Consider the following 16,094-nt stretch of genomic DNA (forward strand, 5'->3'; position numbering starts at 1 on the left):
ACCTGGCATTTAATTAACTTTTCAATGTGCTGGTTCAGCAACCTCTATGTTTTACATTTTGAATATTGAACAAGCATCTCTTATCGGATCTGGATTGCTTCCGGGCCTGCCAGGGTGGAGAGCACCTGCCTAGCTTCTGCGAACACATGGGCTCTGGTCTGAGTTTTGGGATAGCCCAGTCAGGATCAGGCAGGACTGGGGCTTCAGTCTGTGAAGGCTTTTCCTTCCTCCCCTCAGCCTTCAGGTCAACTCAGAGTTCATTCGTACTTTTTCTGGAAGAAAGTAGGCAACTGAGAAGTATAAGGCGCAGAGGTTTCCATTTTGCTGCTTAGCAACTGGAGAGTCCAGCCTACTCTCTGAAATAAGGTGTAGGGTGGTGATCTCCTCTATGTGACTGGGTCCCATTTCTAGAAATTACTGCCTCAGGCGGGACATGGGGTGAGGTCCAGCGCAAGGACGCTGCGAAAGCTCCCCAGGTGTGATTCTGTTGTGCGTCACTGGTTAAGAACAGCTGGCTTAAAGGATTCTCTGCAGCTTTCGATTCTCTGTCTATACCATCTCTTGCCCTCCGTAAGAATGGAAAGTCAGGAACGGACTGTCTGCACAGCAAATCGAAACAGATATCTGGGTGCCCTGGGGACATCTGAACATCAGCGGGTTTCTGCTCTTGAAAAGGCTCAGGGCAGTGTGTTTGCAGTCTGTGGCGGAAGTCAGGAGGTGGGGCTTCTTGCTTCAGCCTCGTCTCTCACCAGCTCTGTGTTTGGGTGAAGCACGCAGCGCCGTGCCCCATGGCCCTGCCTATAGAAGGGTGCCGCTGAAACCCGCTTCGCTGCTTTTCCAGAGCTCAGCTGGGCTGGTGTCCGTAGGCGTGGAAGGGAAGAGTCCTGAAAGGTGCTTTACTGGGTAAGGTGGTCTCGCCAGTGTTCGTATAACTGTCACGTTCCCAAGCCCTCGACAGCCACTTCTGGGGACAGAGGCATATGGGCCGTGGGTGCAGTGAGAGACCTGAAGCCTGGGCCAGAGCTGACCACAGCTCTGCGGACAGCCTCGGGGGATGGACCAGGCTACACAGTTTCCTCAGAAGTGTGTCTGAAAGGAAGTGAGGAACCAGAACCCACAATCCTCTACCTCAGCCTGCAGCCCACCCCGCCGCAATCTGTGGGAGGCCGGACTTCAGCCCCAAATCCTTCTTTGGTTCCTTATCCTGGTGGCCTATCCCAGTGGTAGGCCGCTGGGTTCTCCTTTTTTTAAACTGTCACCAATAGTTTGAAAACACGCTCTATATCATGAATGAGTATGTCTCTATATAAAATTGAAAAAAGAAGTTTAATACTTGTCCTTACTATTTGCAGTACACTCTTTTTTCTACTCTGTGCTATTAAAAAAAAAAAAAGACTAGAAAGGCTGGTGGTAACCCACTCAGTTGATGTCACGACTCACTATTGTGGGAGATTCTGTGTCCTTGCACTGGGCCCTGTGTCATTGCGTGACCTGAGGTGCCTTTGGGGACCAGGCAGGTAAAGGAAATCTGTGAAGTGGAGTTTTATTTCAGAATAGCACCTTAAGTTATATTACTGAGATACATGTACAGATTATTTGCATATTCGCACTTCTATAAAGAAATGCACTCTGCCAATTCTCCTAAACCATGCTTCCCACTTAGTCTTCCTTTTGCTTTCTCACTTTGGGTAGCTGCACAGCTACAGGAAATACTTCACTGGCCGCTGAACTTCTGTAAGAGAACCAGCGGGGCAGAGGCAGTGATAAAGAGCTGGTCCTGGGCCGCCCAGGGCTCGGGAGGGCGGGGAGCCCAGGCGTGTAGAAGCCGGGCAGTCACTGCTCAGCTTCCCTGAGTTTTCCATGTGGGAACGCAGGTCCTGTGTTGCCAGGCTTTGTATTAGAAGAATTCCAAAATCTGGATTTTTGCACAGAATCTCCCGGTTTGGGTAATGAATTCACGTTAAAACAGAACAAAACAAAAATAAACAGCAGTGTGATCCAGACCAAACTCCTCTGCAAGCTAGACGCGGCCCAGAAGTGGCCAACTTTATCCAAAGCAGAGTGTTTCATGCCATTTCTCCAGGGCCCTACCCAGCTCCCCACTAGGCTTTCCATCTCCCGAGCAGAAGGCTCACCCAGAACCTGCTACTGCTGGCCAAGATGCGGAGAGAGAGAGAACATGGCACCTGAGGGCATTCCTGCTGTGTATCCTTGAGGGCTCCGTTTGATCTCGCTCCTTGGAGATTCAGGAGGATCCTTGGCTCCCCCTAGAGTGAGAGAGAGCAGGATGTGGGCTCAGCAGCAATTACGCCGAATATGAAACTCATCCCCTTTTTGGACGTGGAGTGGATAAATGGCAATTAGTCAGCCTTCCCCCGAAGACTAGCATTATCATTATTGTTTCCTTCCGACAGAATCCCCGCACCTTGCCGTGGCACATAGCTTAGGATGGAACTAGTCGGTCCAAAACCCTAAGGGTAATCAGAGGCATGTCTCTTGCCCGTACATAATGAAGGTGCTGGCCTAGTCTGCCTGGCCTCTTTAATCCCATTATTCTTCTCCGATCCCTGTTTCTGTCCAAGCCCTTCTGCCATTGGTGACATATTACTGAGTCATTTGGACAGCAGGTTTATAGAGTTCAAGTCCACCAGGACAATTAGAGGCAGTGTTCCTGGGGACCCTGTGAGCTTGGAGCGGAGCCTCCCACACAGGCAGAAGGCAGCTTTGGCGGCTGCCAGGGGCTCCACGTATAGGATTCCTTTGACTTGAACAGCCCTGGAAACCTGCACCAGCCGGCACCACCACAGTGGGGATGCCCGCGCACCCTGTGGCATGGACCTTTGGTGACCTCCTACTGCCCTTTCTGTCCCGCTCGCCCTCGTGCCCCTAGTGGCTCAGTCTCTCTACTTGGCCCTTTAAGAATCAAAAACTGCACCCTGGGAGACTCCTCAGATTGGTTCCATCCTGTTCTTCCCACTTCACCTGCCCATTCTCTTCTCCCTCCCTGACTTCAGCCGAAATTCTTTCTTCCTTCCTTTCTCTCTCTTTTTTAAGAGTGCCTTGATAAATTTCATGGGAAGTAGTCTACTTAAACTTAGGCTTAATTTATGATTATACTCTTGGGGGAATTCTTTGCATTTTGTGGTTGCATTTTGTGCTTTGCATTTTGCAATTGCTGGTTGGTTCTGATATAGCTCTTTCTGGGGAGGCTTGCGGGCCCCGCCCTGTCGAGGGCCTCCTCATGCCTCCTGACTCCTGGCTGTTAGGACATGACCACCACTTTGTCCCTGCTCGTCACGGTGACTGATTTCTGACTGAAAAGAATTCATTAAAAAACCAAAAGCTCTGTTCTTGTGGAAATTTTCAGACATACAGAAAAGCAATCATCATGTCCCCAACACCCAACTTTAACAATCGTCAACGTCTTGCCGTCTCAGTTAGAGAACTTCGGATCAGGGTCTCAGAGTGTCAGTAGTTGGATGAGAATTACTGGAAACCTGTTTGAGATGCAATATTCCTGGGCTCCTCCTCCCCTGGACCAGCTGACCCAGAAGACTCTGGCTGCCGGGCCCAGCAGTTTGCGTGTCTGACGAGCTTCCCGGATGGTTCTTATGCACATTCAAGTCTGAGAACCAGCGCGTTAGATAAGCATCTGTGTGTGACAGGCTTCCTCTTCTTGTGGAATGTCTCAAGGGCACTAGTCCCCCAGCATCACTCACAGGGTCTTCTAGTCCTTCACGGGGAGGATACAGAAAGACAGACTCTGAACCTGCAGCCTGACCTGTGTGGCTGGTTCATCCCTTTTTGCCCTTGGAAGTGCCACGTGCTGTCACAGCTGCTCCAAATAAGACCCAAGGCCTCAGTCCTGAGAACGTGCTCTCTACATTGGTCAGTTAATTCTTGAAGGAAGGCACTCTACCATCTATATCCATTGGAGTTTTGAGCTTCTCACTTAACCTGTACTTAGACTCAACAATTTAATTTGGAATTATGCTGAAATCAGGCTATCAGGAGACATTCACAGTGTCTGTAATTCTCATGATGGTTATGGACCTTGGTCTTTAAGAGTAACCCAGACAAATAAGGCACTTGGGATATGCTAATTTGCCCCCACTTTTGAAACCCCCACTCTGATATACCACACCAGGGCGTCAGACTAGTGGGTCCTCATAACCTTGCCTTTCTCTTTTTCAGGTCAGGAAGGAGGGCTTCTGAAGAAATAGAAGAGTATGTTTCCAGTATTCTCATGGCATCCTCTGGTGACCTTTGTCAACAGTGCAGTCTTGGTGGTCCTTATCTGTTGAGCCTGGGTTGAACCCAGCATCCAAAAATAGACAGTATGAATGTGGCTGTGGTCTGGGGCTGGAGTTATGCATCCTGAGTCAAGGGTTTGGTTCATGCTGCTTCCTCAGCTGAAGGTCTGGAGGCCGGCATTGATGCTCATATCATTTCCCACCCTGTGGATTTTAGCATTGGATGTTCAGCTTTCACAGTCCTGACCCATGGGCTCTGCTTTGTGATTATAGATGGGCGGAAGCAGTGCCAGCTTTCTAAACCTAGCCTTCTCCTAGGACTTATATCAAAAAGAAAGAAGGTTTCTGGGTAAAGATGGAGTGTGAATGCAGGGCCACTGAATTTCCCCCCTGCAGGGGTGGGAGGAGCATCCATACCATAGTCGGTGAGATGCTGCCCTGTGGAATGGTGCACTGCACAACCTGTGCAGCCGTACATGGCACACCCCATTGCCTGATTAGATTTGACCAAGTCAGTGGAGGAAAATGTGTCCAGAGACATTTTCATCTAGGAGAAAGAATGGATACTATAAAAATTTGGGTTGTTTCTTTCTGTGTTTGAAACTCATTTTCTGCTTTCCTTTCCTTCTTTTTGGGGGCAGTCACCGCCTCAGACAGCACAGCCTGGATGGATCAGATGACGGAGGAGGTAAGATGCCCTTGGAGGATGTCCGAAGGGCCTCTAGAGAGGTCCCAGAGCCCCCGGAGCGTTTCCTGGGCCACAGCTAAGGCACTGTTTGCTGTGGCCTTACGGAATGCATCTGCAGGGGCCTCGTCCCCACACGCTGTTTCACGTCTGGAGTACCTCACCCCCTTCTTTATCCACTAACGCTCGTCATCCTTCAGAGCTTAGCAGAAGCATCAGCTCCTCTGAAATGTCTTCCCTTCCCCTCCTACTTCTCTCTGTCTCGGATGTTCTTTCTCTGTGCTCCACAACCTCCTGGGCAGACCGCCACTGTAACAACAGCAGCAACAATAGCTAATATTTATTAGGTGTTTATTAGGTCCCAGGCACCGTTCTACCACTTTATAGATGTCAAAGCATTTAATCTTCACAGCAACCCTACGAGATAGTACTCTTATTATCCCCATTTTATAGTCTAAAGTACAGAGAGATTAAGTAAATTGCCCATGGTCACAGAGCTAAGTGACCGTCACCCTTTAACTCTTGGTTGGCTTGCTTGTTCTTCCCACCAGGCTCTGAGCTCCTTGATGGTGGACCCAGGTCTTAGTTATCTTTGCCTCTCAGATTCATGACACATAGTAGTCAGTTAATGGCTACGAGGTAAATGAGGGAGAAACCAGCACTAAGACAGCCAGCAGCCACGTCCCAGCTGAAGCCTCTGTTCAAAACTCGAGAGAAAAGATAAAGTTTGTGTGTACTTTTTACGAGAAACCTACTCAAGGGGAGGTTATATTTGGGACTTAAATTATCAAAGCCCTTTTTTCTTAACCCACATATTTACCATTTCCACACTATTCCTTTGTGTAGAACTCAGTTTCCATCTGGTATCATTTTCCTTGTGCCTGAAGAACTTCATTTAACCTTTTTTTGTAGAGCAAAAAACGTTGCCAGGTCCTCTGGCAACAGATTCTCTCAGCCTTGTTTGTCTGAAAATGTCTTTACTTTTCACCAGATACAGAATTCTAGGCTGACACCTTTTTTCCTCTTTTAGCACTTGAAACAGTTATTTCATCGTCCCCTGGCTTGCATTGTTTCTGACGAGAAGTCAGTGGTAACTCTTGTCTTTGTTCCCCTGTACACAGCGTGTCTTTATCTCCTCTGGCTGCTTTTAAGATTTATTTCCCTCTATCAGTTATTTTCAGCAATTTGGTTGTGATGCCCCTTGGTGTGGTTTAGTTTGTGTTTATTCTCCTTGAACATCTTGAGTCTGTGGATTTAAAGTTTTCATCTGATTCCGAGAATGTTAGCCATTATTTCTTGAAGTATATCTTTCTCACTCTTACTCCTTCTGGGACTCCAGTTTCAGGTATGTGGGTTGTATCAGTTGAAATTGCCACAAGGTCATTGAGGCTCTGTTTTGGTTTGTTTTTTTCCTAGTCCATTTAAACTCTGTACTTCAGTTTCGATTGTTCTATTGCTGTGTAACTCATCTTTTCTTCCACAGTGTCTAATCTGCTCTTAAGCCCATCCAGTGAATTTGTTATTTCAGATGTATTTTCAGCTCTGGAAGCTCCATTCAGTTCTGTATATGTAGATACATCTATATCTTTATATATCTCCCATTTATCTCCTTACTCTGTTCATGTTTATTTTATCCTCAAAAGTAGCCTTTTTAGTAGCTGTTTTAAAGTCCTTTTCTGCTAATTCTATCATCTCTGTCTTTTCTGAAGCTGTTTCTGTTGACTGATTTTTCTTCTGGTTACAAGTCATATTTTTCTGCTTCTTCACACGATAGTAGTTTTTTGATTGGACGTTGGCCATCGTGAATGACTTTGTTGAGTTTCTTTAAAGACTGATATATTTGTTTTGGTAGGCAGTTGACGTATTTGTTGATCAACTTGATCTTTTTGGGAATTGTTCTTAAGCTTTATTGGGGCAAGTCTAGAGTTAGCTGTAAACGCGGAGACACTCGGGTGTCTCCACTGAGTGCCTGGTGGTTCACCAAGGACTCTCCCCTCTGCCTCAGTGGAGCCGAGCCTCTTCCAGTTCTGTATGAGCTCTCGGGATGGCTCGGCTCACACCTTCCTGGTAGTTTGCCCAGCCTTGTGGAGTTTGGCCCTATGCATACACAGCTTAGTATGCAGTCAGTCTGCATTTCTGGAGCTCTTCTGCTGCACCACTCCTTCTCTCTCCTACTCTGCTTCTCACATTCCAGCCCCCTCAGCCTCCTGAACTTTGACCTCTGTCTCCTCAACTCAGCAGGACCTCCATGCTCTATTTGGGGTTCCTCCTCCCTGTGCCAGTGTCCAGGAAGTACCTAAAGGCCGAAAGCCAGGGTGACCGCTGGGCCTCACGTCAGTGTTTCCCTTCTCTTAGGGGTCACAGTCCTGTGCTACCTGTTGTCCACTGTCTGAAAACAGTTGTGTCTTATATTTTTTCCAGTTTTCTAACTGTTTACAGCAGGAAGGCAAGTCCAGTACCAATTACTATCTCATGGCTAGGAGTGGAGTCCAGACCATCCTATTAACTAGCCTTTGCATTCAACTACAAGTGAAGGAGGGAATTAAATGTAGGAAACTTGCATGATTACCTGTGCTTTAGCTACCTCACAGGGTTGGGGTGAGCGCCATATAGGACATATGTGAAATATTCTGGGATGATGGTTAAAATACAGATTCCCAGGCCAGCCACAAATCAGAAACTGGAGTTGGGGCTCAGAGATCTGCATTAATTTAAATAAGCTCCCTGGATGAATATTTTGCACACTGAAGTTGGACAGCCCTTCTCCAGTGCCCCTAAAGCCAGGACTGAGGACTGGAGAGGATGGGAATCATGAAAAAAGTACTTTTCTGCCTCATTTCCAAAGGGTTTTTAAGGTAGAATGGTAGTCACTGGAGGTCAGGAATTCAGTCTACACTCTAAGATTTAGTAAGAGCTTATGAGCATGGTCTCATCATTCTTCGCACTGTTCTTTGCTTTTTCCATTATCTCTTATTGACAAGCTCATTTCTTTTTGCCAGACCTTCTTCTTAGTTCTACTCACTAAACTCCCTTTAACTGTCAAACTTCTCCACCCACTAATAATTCCCAATGACCCTATTGAATAAGGTATCTTGCATTTCTGTTCCAAAGTCTCTTTTCTCAGACATGTACCTAGGATGTCTTCTGCCAGAGCTAAACTGGCAGGTGTGGTGGCTCAGTGATTGGTGGCTGCTGCCCACACTTTTGATCTTCCTGTCCGCACACATTGTCTGTTACTTCAGCCGTTGGTTGCGTAGTGCATCCAGAAGGATGTACCAAAGGACTCAAGGAGGCAGGGTCCCTTCCAGCCAGTGACAAAGCTGTTAGGTCGTTAAGGAGCAGTGTGTCTGGAAATTATGATGCTGATAGCTTTGAGGTGCTTGTTCAATTCATGGTCTACAGAAGGTTTACTCAGCTAGTATCTTCTCCAGGCCTTTCCCTACCCTAACTTGAGCCTCTTTCCAACTCCCTTCAAAGGACTTATGAAATCTTACTTTCTCCATTGTTTTCAGTGTATGAAAATGCTACATTTCAAGAAGTAACTGCTAAATGTTACAGCAAAATCTTCTGCATGCTAAAGTTTACACACATTACAAGTGCACGTTATTAGCAGGTTGTGCTGGCTGCCCTTGTGGCATCATCACATTAGAATTAAATTATTGCAGCTTTAAGCAACTCTGTAGGCCTTCTTGGCCAAACCCGTCATTTGACATGTTACAAAATTGAGGCCTAGAGATTCTTATACAAAATAGCAGGACTCAAAGAGGAAGTCTGGTCTTCTGACTCTCAAGAGAACGCGCTGCTCTCATACCACAGTGTCTACCAGCATCACTACTGTCACCATTCATCACCAAACGTTAACCATGTACCAGCTACTAAGCCTAAGCCTAAGGTTTTACATGTTTTCTCGTTTAATTCTCAAAACAGATCTATGGGAAAGTTTTCTAAAATCTACTTTATTGAGGGTAATAAACTGCATCCATTTAAAGTGCACGATCTGAGTTTTGACAGATGTATACACTCCATGCAGCCACTGCCACAGTCAATATGCAGAACATTTCCATCACCCCTGGAAGTTTCTCATACCTCTTTCCAGTCCATCCTTCCTCTGCCCTTGTCTCTCAGGCAACTACTGATCTGTTTTTGGTCACTATAGAGTGGTTTGCATTTTTTTGGAATTTTATTTAAACTGAACCATATGTATGTACACTTTTGTGTCTGGCTTTTTTCACTCATTGTACTGATTTTGAGATTCATCTAGGTTGTTGTGTGTATCATCAGCCTGTTTCATTTATTGGTGAGTAATATCCCATTGTGTGGACATAGCACATTTTGGTTATCTGTTCACCTGTTAGTGGACATTTGGATTGTTCACTGTCCCTGTTTTAAAGATGAGTAGACTAAGACAAGAAAGGTAACCTTGCTCGAGGTCACACAACTAGTAAGTGACAGTGCCAGGATTGGGGAGACAGCTGTGCTCACCACTCTACCACCAATGCTGCACTGGCCAGCACTGGAATGTGAATACAGGTCTTCACCCCAGAGTCCTTGCTCTTGACCTCTGAGCTGTAACAAATGGTACGACCCTCAGCCATGTTGGCATCTCCTTCCACAGGTAGGTTGTATTAATGCCAGCTCCCAGGTTTGTAATAAAGAGTCCCTCCCTTATTGATAGGATGCTTAATACAGTTTCATTAAGGAAGGAGAGAAGAAATATATTTTCAGAGAATATCTCTAGTATGTTTTTCCCCTTTATAAACTTGGAATGTGAAATTTGTGATTTGGCCTTTATTTTGGCCCTGGAGGTTTGAAGCCTGAACCCCTTCCTTGTCGGAGAGTGCACTTGGTTTTACCTTCTGGGAGAGGTGCCTCTTCCCCAGCATAAATCTGTTTTCCAAGCAGTTATGCCCGAGTCCTTTAATGGAAAATCAGCTCATATGTTACACTTCACACTTGACTTAGTCCATTTCACTGTATGTGAATGTTTAGAATCCATTATGTAGTAGGAATCATATGTTACATATAACTAGTTTCTAGAATTATCTTTGCTCAGAGAATTACTTGGTTGGCTAGTGAAGGCTGCTCCTTTGAACTTACAATAACCAGTGGGTAGGCAGACTCCACAAATGATTGCCCTGAATCATCCACGGATGCTCATTCAACAATGACATTAAGCAGATCTTTGGGCACCTGCAAGGGAACCTGCTAATTCCCTTAATGAAATCACATCCAGATTCTTTGAGGTCGTTAGTGCAAGGAGCATCGTCACCTGGGAAGGGGCTGGGTTTACTTGGCAGAGGTGGGTGACTGGCGAGCAATCTCAAAGGAGAAGAATAATCTCGGGAAATGGGAATGAGGCTCTAAGGTCCAGGGTCCCCTCCAGGCAGGTGGGCTCCTTCCACCACTAGCCTTAGTGAGGAAAGCCAGCAAGTTTTCACACAGTGCTTCCTGTGGCCAGTACTGCTGCAGATGCTGGAGACAGTGATGAGTAAGACAGTCCTTGCCCGCCAGGAGCTTCTGATCTAGTGAGAAATGCCCTCCCATCTTCCCCTCCCCTTTTCTAGGAGCCATGTCTCTCTAGAGAGATTTCTCAGCGTGCAGCCTCCCAAGCTTCAGTCTTGGTACACGTTGCTCCTTCTTCCCCTGGGAAGGTTCCAGGGAGAGAGAGAAGCACTTCCTCCCCTCCATTGATATCTCAGGCTTCCAAGGGAAGAGAACAGAAAAATAGAGGAAAAAGGAGCTTTTAAGATAAGGTGTGTTTTTAGAATGAGAAACGGAGAGTGAGTGTCGTTTAGAAGGGTTTTGGGATCTGTTGGTTAATCAGAACGTTCTACAGGCAGACTGTTTGCAAGACCATGGCAGGCTACAAGCTCTGAGGCCTTTAGGGGCCAGGCAGATGACGTAAACACATGAAACAGCAGAATTGTATGACAATGAAGAATGATGGAGCCTGTGGTGAACCCAGAGAGGAGACGTCATAGCCTAAAAGTTTTCAAATTCATATTTCAAAAAAGAAAGAATTTTTAAAAGTCACTTTATAGGCATCTGCTGGTTGGATTAGGCCTTTGGGAAGTGGTTTGCAAATCCTTCATAAGACCTTATAGGGCTCTGCTCTAAAAGAATTCAGAACTTTGTTGGGGAGACAAAACATACAAGATGAAAAGCAATACAAGAGTTAAATAGCTAAGACAACAGTAGCATGGATGGAAAGGCAGCAAATGGTGGTTGCTGTACGGGTGACTTAGATTATTAAGGGCCGTGAGTTCAGAAGTGGAAGCCATCCCTGTGGGCCAAGGGCACTTCAGGAAGAAGAAAGAACTTGTGCCGGATCCTGAAGGATGGATAGGAGGTAGAGAAGAATGTGAAAGGCCTTCCAGGTAAGTTGCCTGGCATAAGGAGGGACTCCACATGGAGAATGACTGCAGAATTCACAGTGGGCAGGAGAGGAGCTGGTTCTGCTTCTGGTCTGTTCTCCACAGCAGATATTCACCATCCCCACATAAACTGCCTTTAATGAAGCTTGAAGGTTGCCAATCATCTAATTTGCCAGTTCGAGGTAGAATCACACACAGCTGGAGCTGACACAATGCTTCAGGGAAGTTGGGATTCATGATTATGAGAATAGCTGAGAATGATGGATATCCAGAGCCCCAGAATGACCTTAGGGTCCCAAAATTGTAGGATGGCAAAACTGATCTTTCCTCTTTACGCGACCATCCTTTAGTGGCATAATCATCCATTCCTATTTTGAGAATCAAGTTTCTGGTTTGCCCTAAGGCCTTTAGACTTCCTGGTCATGGAGGGTTGTATGGTGTTAGAGAAAGAATGTTGGATCTGGAATAGGAGTGAACCCATCCTCTGTAAGTGACTTTGGGCAAGTCATTCATTCATTCATTTAACCACCATTTGTTGAATACCTACCACGTGTGATGCATGGGACCAAGCACTGGGGATATGAATGGAAAAACCCTTAGTTCTTGTCCTCATACAGCTTACAGTATAGTTGGAGAAATAGGGACTAAACAGTCACACAACTAATGAGTTCCTAGGACAAACTGATTGAGTCCACTGAACGGAGAGTGCAGGGTGCTATTGGAGAAAATGACATGAAGATGATGAGACCCGGACCCGGTGATGAGAGAAGGCCACTCGGAAGAGTGACTTTTAAACTTGAACTTGAAGGGAGAGTAAAAGTTACCAGGAAGGGGAGAGGGGAGTTGGGGGCATGGGGGACCCTGGTGGAGGAGACAGCAGGTGCAAAGTCATGTCACCTTTCTAACCCCAGAGCATTTCCAGGCCTGTTTGGTCTCTTGCGGCTCTCAGAAGGTGAACTCTGGGTAGAACATGAAACCTTAAAGATGAACATTGAGAGGCACACAAACTGGAGGAAAGAAATTCTTTGTCTTTAAAAAAGATAAACAATATTCGGGTTGAAATAACCTCTGAAAACAATTAGATACGGACTCAAGTTTCAAATTTATCTCAGAGCTAAATTCAAGTTAGGAAAGAACTTGTGAGCCCCCAAATCTGTCTTTAAAAAGTGAAAAAGTCTCTGAAAACAGGAGCTTAAAAAAAGGATTAGAGCTTTCTTGCATTTAACCATTGCCTTTTGGCATAACCCGGGACACTGGGTGGAATTAGAACTCCCTCTTCCTGGCAGCTCCCAGGGCCTCTTGGGCACACCTCATCCACACTGGAGAGGGCTGTGCTCTTTGCATCCTGAGGTCCAGTTTTGACAGCATCGACTACTTCAAAACCTTAGGAATAATAAATCCTTATGGCCAACCAAAAAGTGTTTAATTCCTAAAGGATGAGCTGAGTTGAGCCACTTGTAGCCAGAGGCAGTCGGGGGCTTAATTCTGCGTGTGTAGCAATCTAGATGATCTGAGCACTCTGAGTTTAAGGGTAATTGCTCAATTTTCTATCCATGTCAACAGGGAAAATAGGTAAAAGTGGCTGAACACAGCCAAGCAACGAGGCTGGATGAGATGTGAGATGCTAGACTGTCAGTGGAATTAGAAAAATGCTGTCTACAGAGGGCTATCGCTCTGTCGCCCCGTCGCCCCTCTGTTCCCGTCTCCCGGTTCATCTCTGTCTCCGGGCTTTCTGACTCTCTTTTGGGCTCTTTCTCATTCCTTGCTTAGTCCTTCCACCATATCCTTCATCACTTCTGCAAGCAGCGAAGTCACTCTGAGCCTAAACCGCTTTAATGTGGAGAAGGAGAAAGTGGAAAGAATTCTTTGAGTACAGATAAATTGGAACCCTGACATCTCAATTCCTTTCTCTTGCTTAGTAAGAATGTTCCTTATGTTGGCATTCTGTTCTTAAGCTTAATACAGCATGTGGGACTTCTTAGGTGGTCCCCAAACCTAGTTGCTTTGCCTCTCTAAATTTTTTTAACTGTTCCAACAGCACTGGTTTCTGATTAAATAATGTTCCTTAAAATCAGTTTTTCTAAGTTCAATCAGTAGGACTAGATGCGAAGGTCTTCCTAAACCCACGCCTCCCTACGCTTCCCCCCCGCCCACACACACACGAGCTCCTTCAGCTAAACGTATCCATAGCAGGAAAGGGCCGGGTGGGACTCACTGGTCCCAGGACTAGCCGTCCTCTCTTCTGTCTCTGTGCTTTGTTAAACTTTGGTCTGTTTACAGGATATTGGGTAAGATTTGGAAGAGAAGTCCTTCTTGTAGGAAACAGCATTGACAATTAATGTTTGTGAGTGTTTGCCGTGAGCCAGGCACCGTGCTGCTCCACCTGCCGTACTCCAGCTCATCCTCACGGCAGTCCCCTGAGGACACACTGGGCTTGTCCCCCTTCTACAGAGGAGGAGATGGAAGCCCTGGGAAGTTAAGTAACTCACAGAAGTCGCATGGCTAATACGCAGTGATGTGCTGGTAACACTAACGCCTGGCTCTCCAGGGAAAAAAAGCCCTCATTGGTAGTGTTTGCCAGTTTCTGTGGTGCGCATACTGCCACCATGGCTGGTTTCGAGCTCCCAGCCTGACATCATTGACCGCAGAGCTGGGAAGAGAGGACGGCAGTACGCCAGTACATCCTATTTCCACCGTACACGTACATTAGGTATTAATAATTTCGAGAGCGTAGACAAAGTAAAATGTAGTAAAATTTAGGAAGTGTTGACTTTTGAGTATTACCTTTATTTTTAATATAATTGAATTAGAAAGGTGTATAATCTTTAGTGATGTTTATGTTTAACAACCTGTGTGCAAAATTCCTAAAAATTTAGCCCTTGGCTGTTCTGAGTCAGTACGAGCTGCTCCAGCACACCGCCATTTACCGCCAGTAAGTGGTGGGGCTGGAATTCGCACGTGGTCTTTGTGACCCCCGGTTGCTGCTCTCATTGCCTTCCTCTTTCTAGTGAGTGTGAGTTTCGTTTCCCAGCCCTGCTTGTTGAGGAAGCTGGTCTCCCCTCATTTTTCCAGCACCCTGTTGCACACTTGCTCTCCCTTCCTGGTTCTCAGATTGACCCGCTGGCCCATGTCCTCAGCTCTGCTGATCCTCTCACTGTGAAGGCTTGTCCACAGCAACACCTGGGCTGAGTAGAGAAAAGCCACAGAGACCGGGTCTTCAAAGCTCCGTGACATGAAGTAGAATCATCGCATTTGACCGTTCCTGTCTTGTTAGGCTTTCTCTCCTGTCAAATCCATTGAGATTGCTTTTAAATAATGAATTCTTGTGCCTATGCTGGGTCCTCCGGGTAGGAGAACCTGTGTTAGGATGAGAGGAACAAGTTTCACTGGGCTTGTGCAGGTTGCAGTGTGAGCATCAGGGAGTCTGGGAGGCCTGTCAGAACAAAGACCCACAGGGCACTGCCTGGACCATGGAGTGCCATGCTTGTAGCTCTCCCACCAGCCCACCCCTTTGAGACACAGCAGAGGAAACAAATTAACACCGCAGAGACAGGGGACACTTCCAAGACTGAAGGGGACGTAAAAGAGCCCCAGCCGGGGGTGCCGGGTCACAGTGTGAATACTGACCTGAGGTCATAATGGGGCCACAGGTGGAATCTGTGCAGGTTAATTGCAGTATAGAAAGTGAATTTTTATTAGAGTGATTCTAAACAAAAGACTCGGCGCGCTTTACCTGTAGGCCATGTCTGTGGCTAGAACCTTTAGAAAGACTCTGCTGTAGGCAAATGTGACAGAAAGGTTTGTGGTTGTTTTTTAATATATCACAAGATGTATTTCAGTGGATACTCCAGAATAAGGATGTCTCAGAGACAGAATGGACCTCATTTCAATGATAAGGAAACGTAGGACCAGAGTTGACAGGTAACTGCGCAAGGTCAGCAAATTAGGGGCAGATCTGGGACTCGGGTTTCCTGATTCCTAATGGGGTACACCCTCTAGTACAGCTCTGTGGACCAGGAATCCGGATTCAGTTCTTCCTTGATAGGCAGTTAAGGCCATCTTCCTCCAACAAAAGAAAAATGAACTCCAGTAGACGTAGACTCTTGAGGCCACAGGGACTGGCGTCTCTACTCCTCAATGTCAGTTTGGCCAGAGCTGGTCCCCAGAGCAAGTGAGAAACCAGAGAATTTTCCATGGGGCTTACCAGAAGTCTCTTTAATGCAGCAAGAGAGGTTGTTTCTACTTGTTTTTGTTTTTATAGGAGGTGATTCCGGGGCCCATGCCCCTACGCTGGGAAAAGCGTACCCATCATGGAGTAGGTGTCTAAGAGTTGATGGCATGGGAAGATGCTTGGCAATTACTTGACTCAGCAAACATAGTAGAGGCTGGTTTGGCTGTATTCTTCTGGCCCCCTGAAAGGAAGAATGTCAGGGGAGTCTCTGAGAACTGAGTGAAGCTTTGAGCAGACTTTAGCTCTGCTTTGTCAGTTCAGTCATATTCTGCCTCACCCAGTCCAGCAGCAAAGCACAGCCCCGAGTCTTGACCAGACCTCCTGCTCTGGTGGCAGAGCTGGGACAGAGTGCTCTGTGCCCCTGGTGGTGCCCTGAAATCTCTAGGTCACTCCAGACTTTCCAAACTTACCATCACAAACATCTCTGCCCAGAACACGGTTGACATTGACCTCCCTGAGGCCCCATTTTCTTTGTTCACGTGAGCAGCTTACTTGCATGCCCCGATCTGAAGAGCTAGAATGGGAAGAATGGATGTGCAGATCTTGTGCCA

General features: G+C 46.5%; 1 protein-coding gene across 1 annotated transcript in view; it reads left to right on the plus strand.

Annotated features, from left to right (window-relative positions):
- The window catches only part of IFT43 (intraflagellar transport 43), a 77,527-nt gene that overhangs the window by 49,525 nt on the left and 11,908 nt on the right, over positions 1–16,094 (plus strand). The window contains exons 4-5 of the mRNA XM_008527101.2: positions 4,195–4,227; positions 4,895–4,941. Of these exons, the coding sequence (XP_008525323.1) occupies positions 4,195–4,227; positions 4,895–4,941 (80 nt within the window). The remainder of the gene's footprint in view (positions 1–4,194; positions 4,228–4,894; positions 4,942–16,094) is intronic.

This window comes from Equus przewalskii, chromosome 25, assembly GCF_037783145.1.
Source record: "Equus przewalskii isolate Varuska chromosome 25, EquPr2, whole genome shotgun sequence".
Taxonomy (NCBI): domain Eukaryota; kingdom Metazoa; phylum Chordata; class Mammalia; order Perissodactyla; family Equidae; genus Equus; species Equus przewalskii.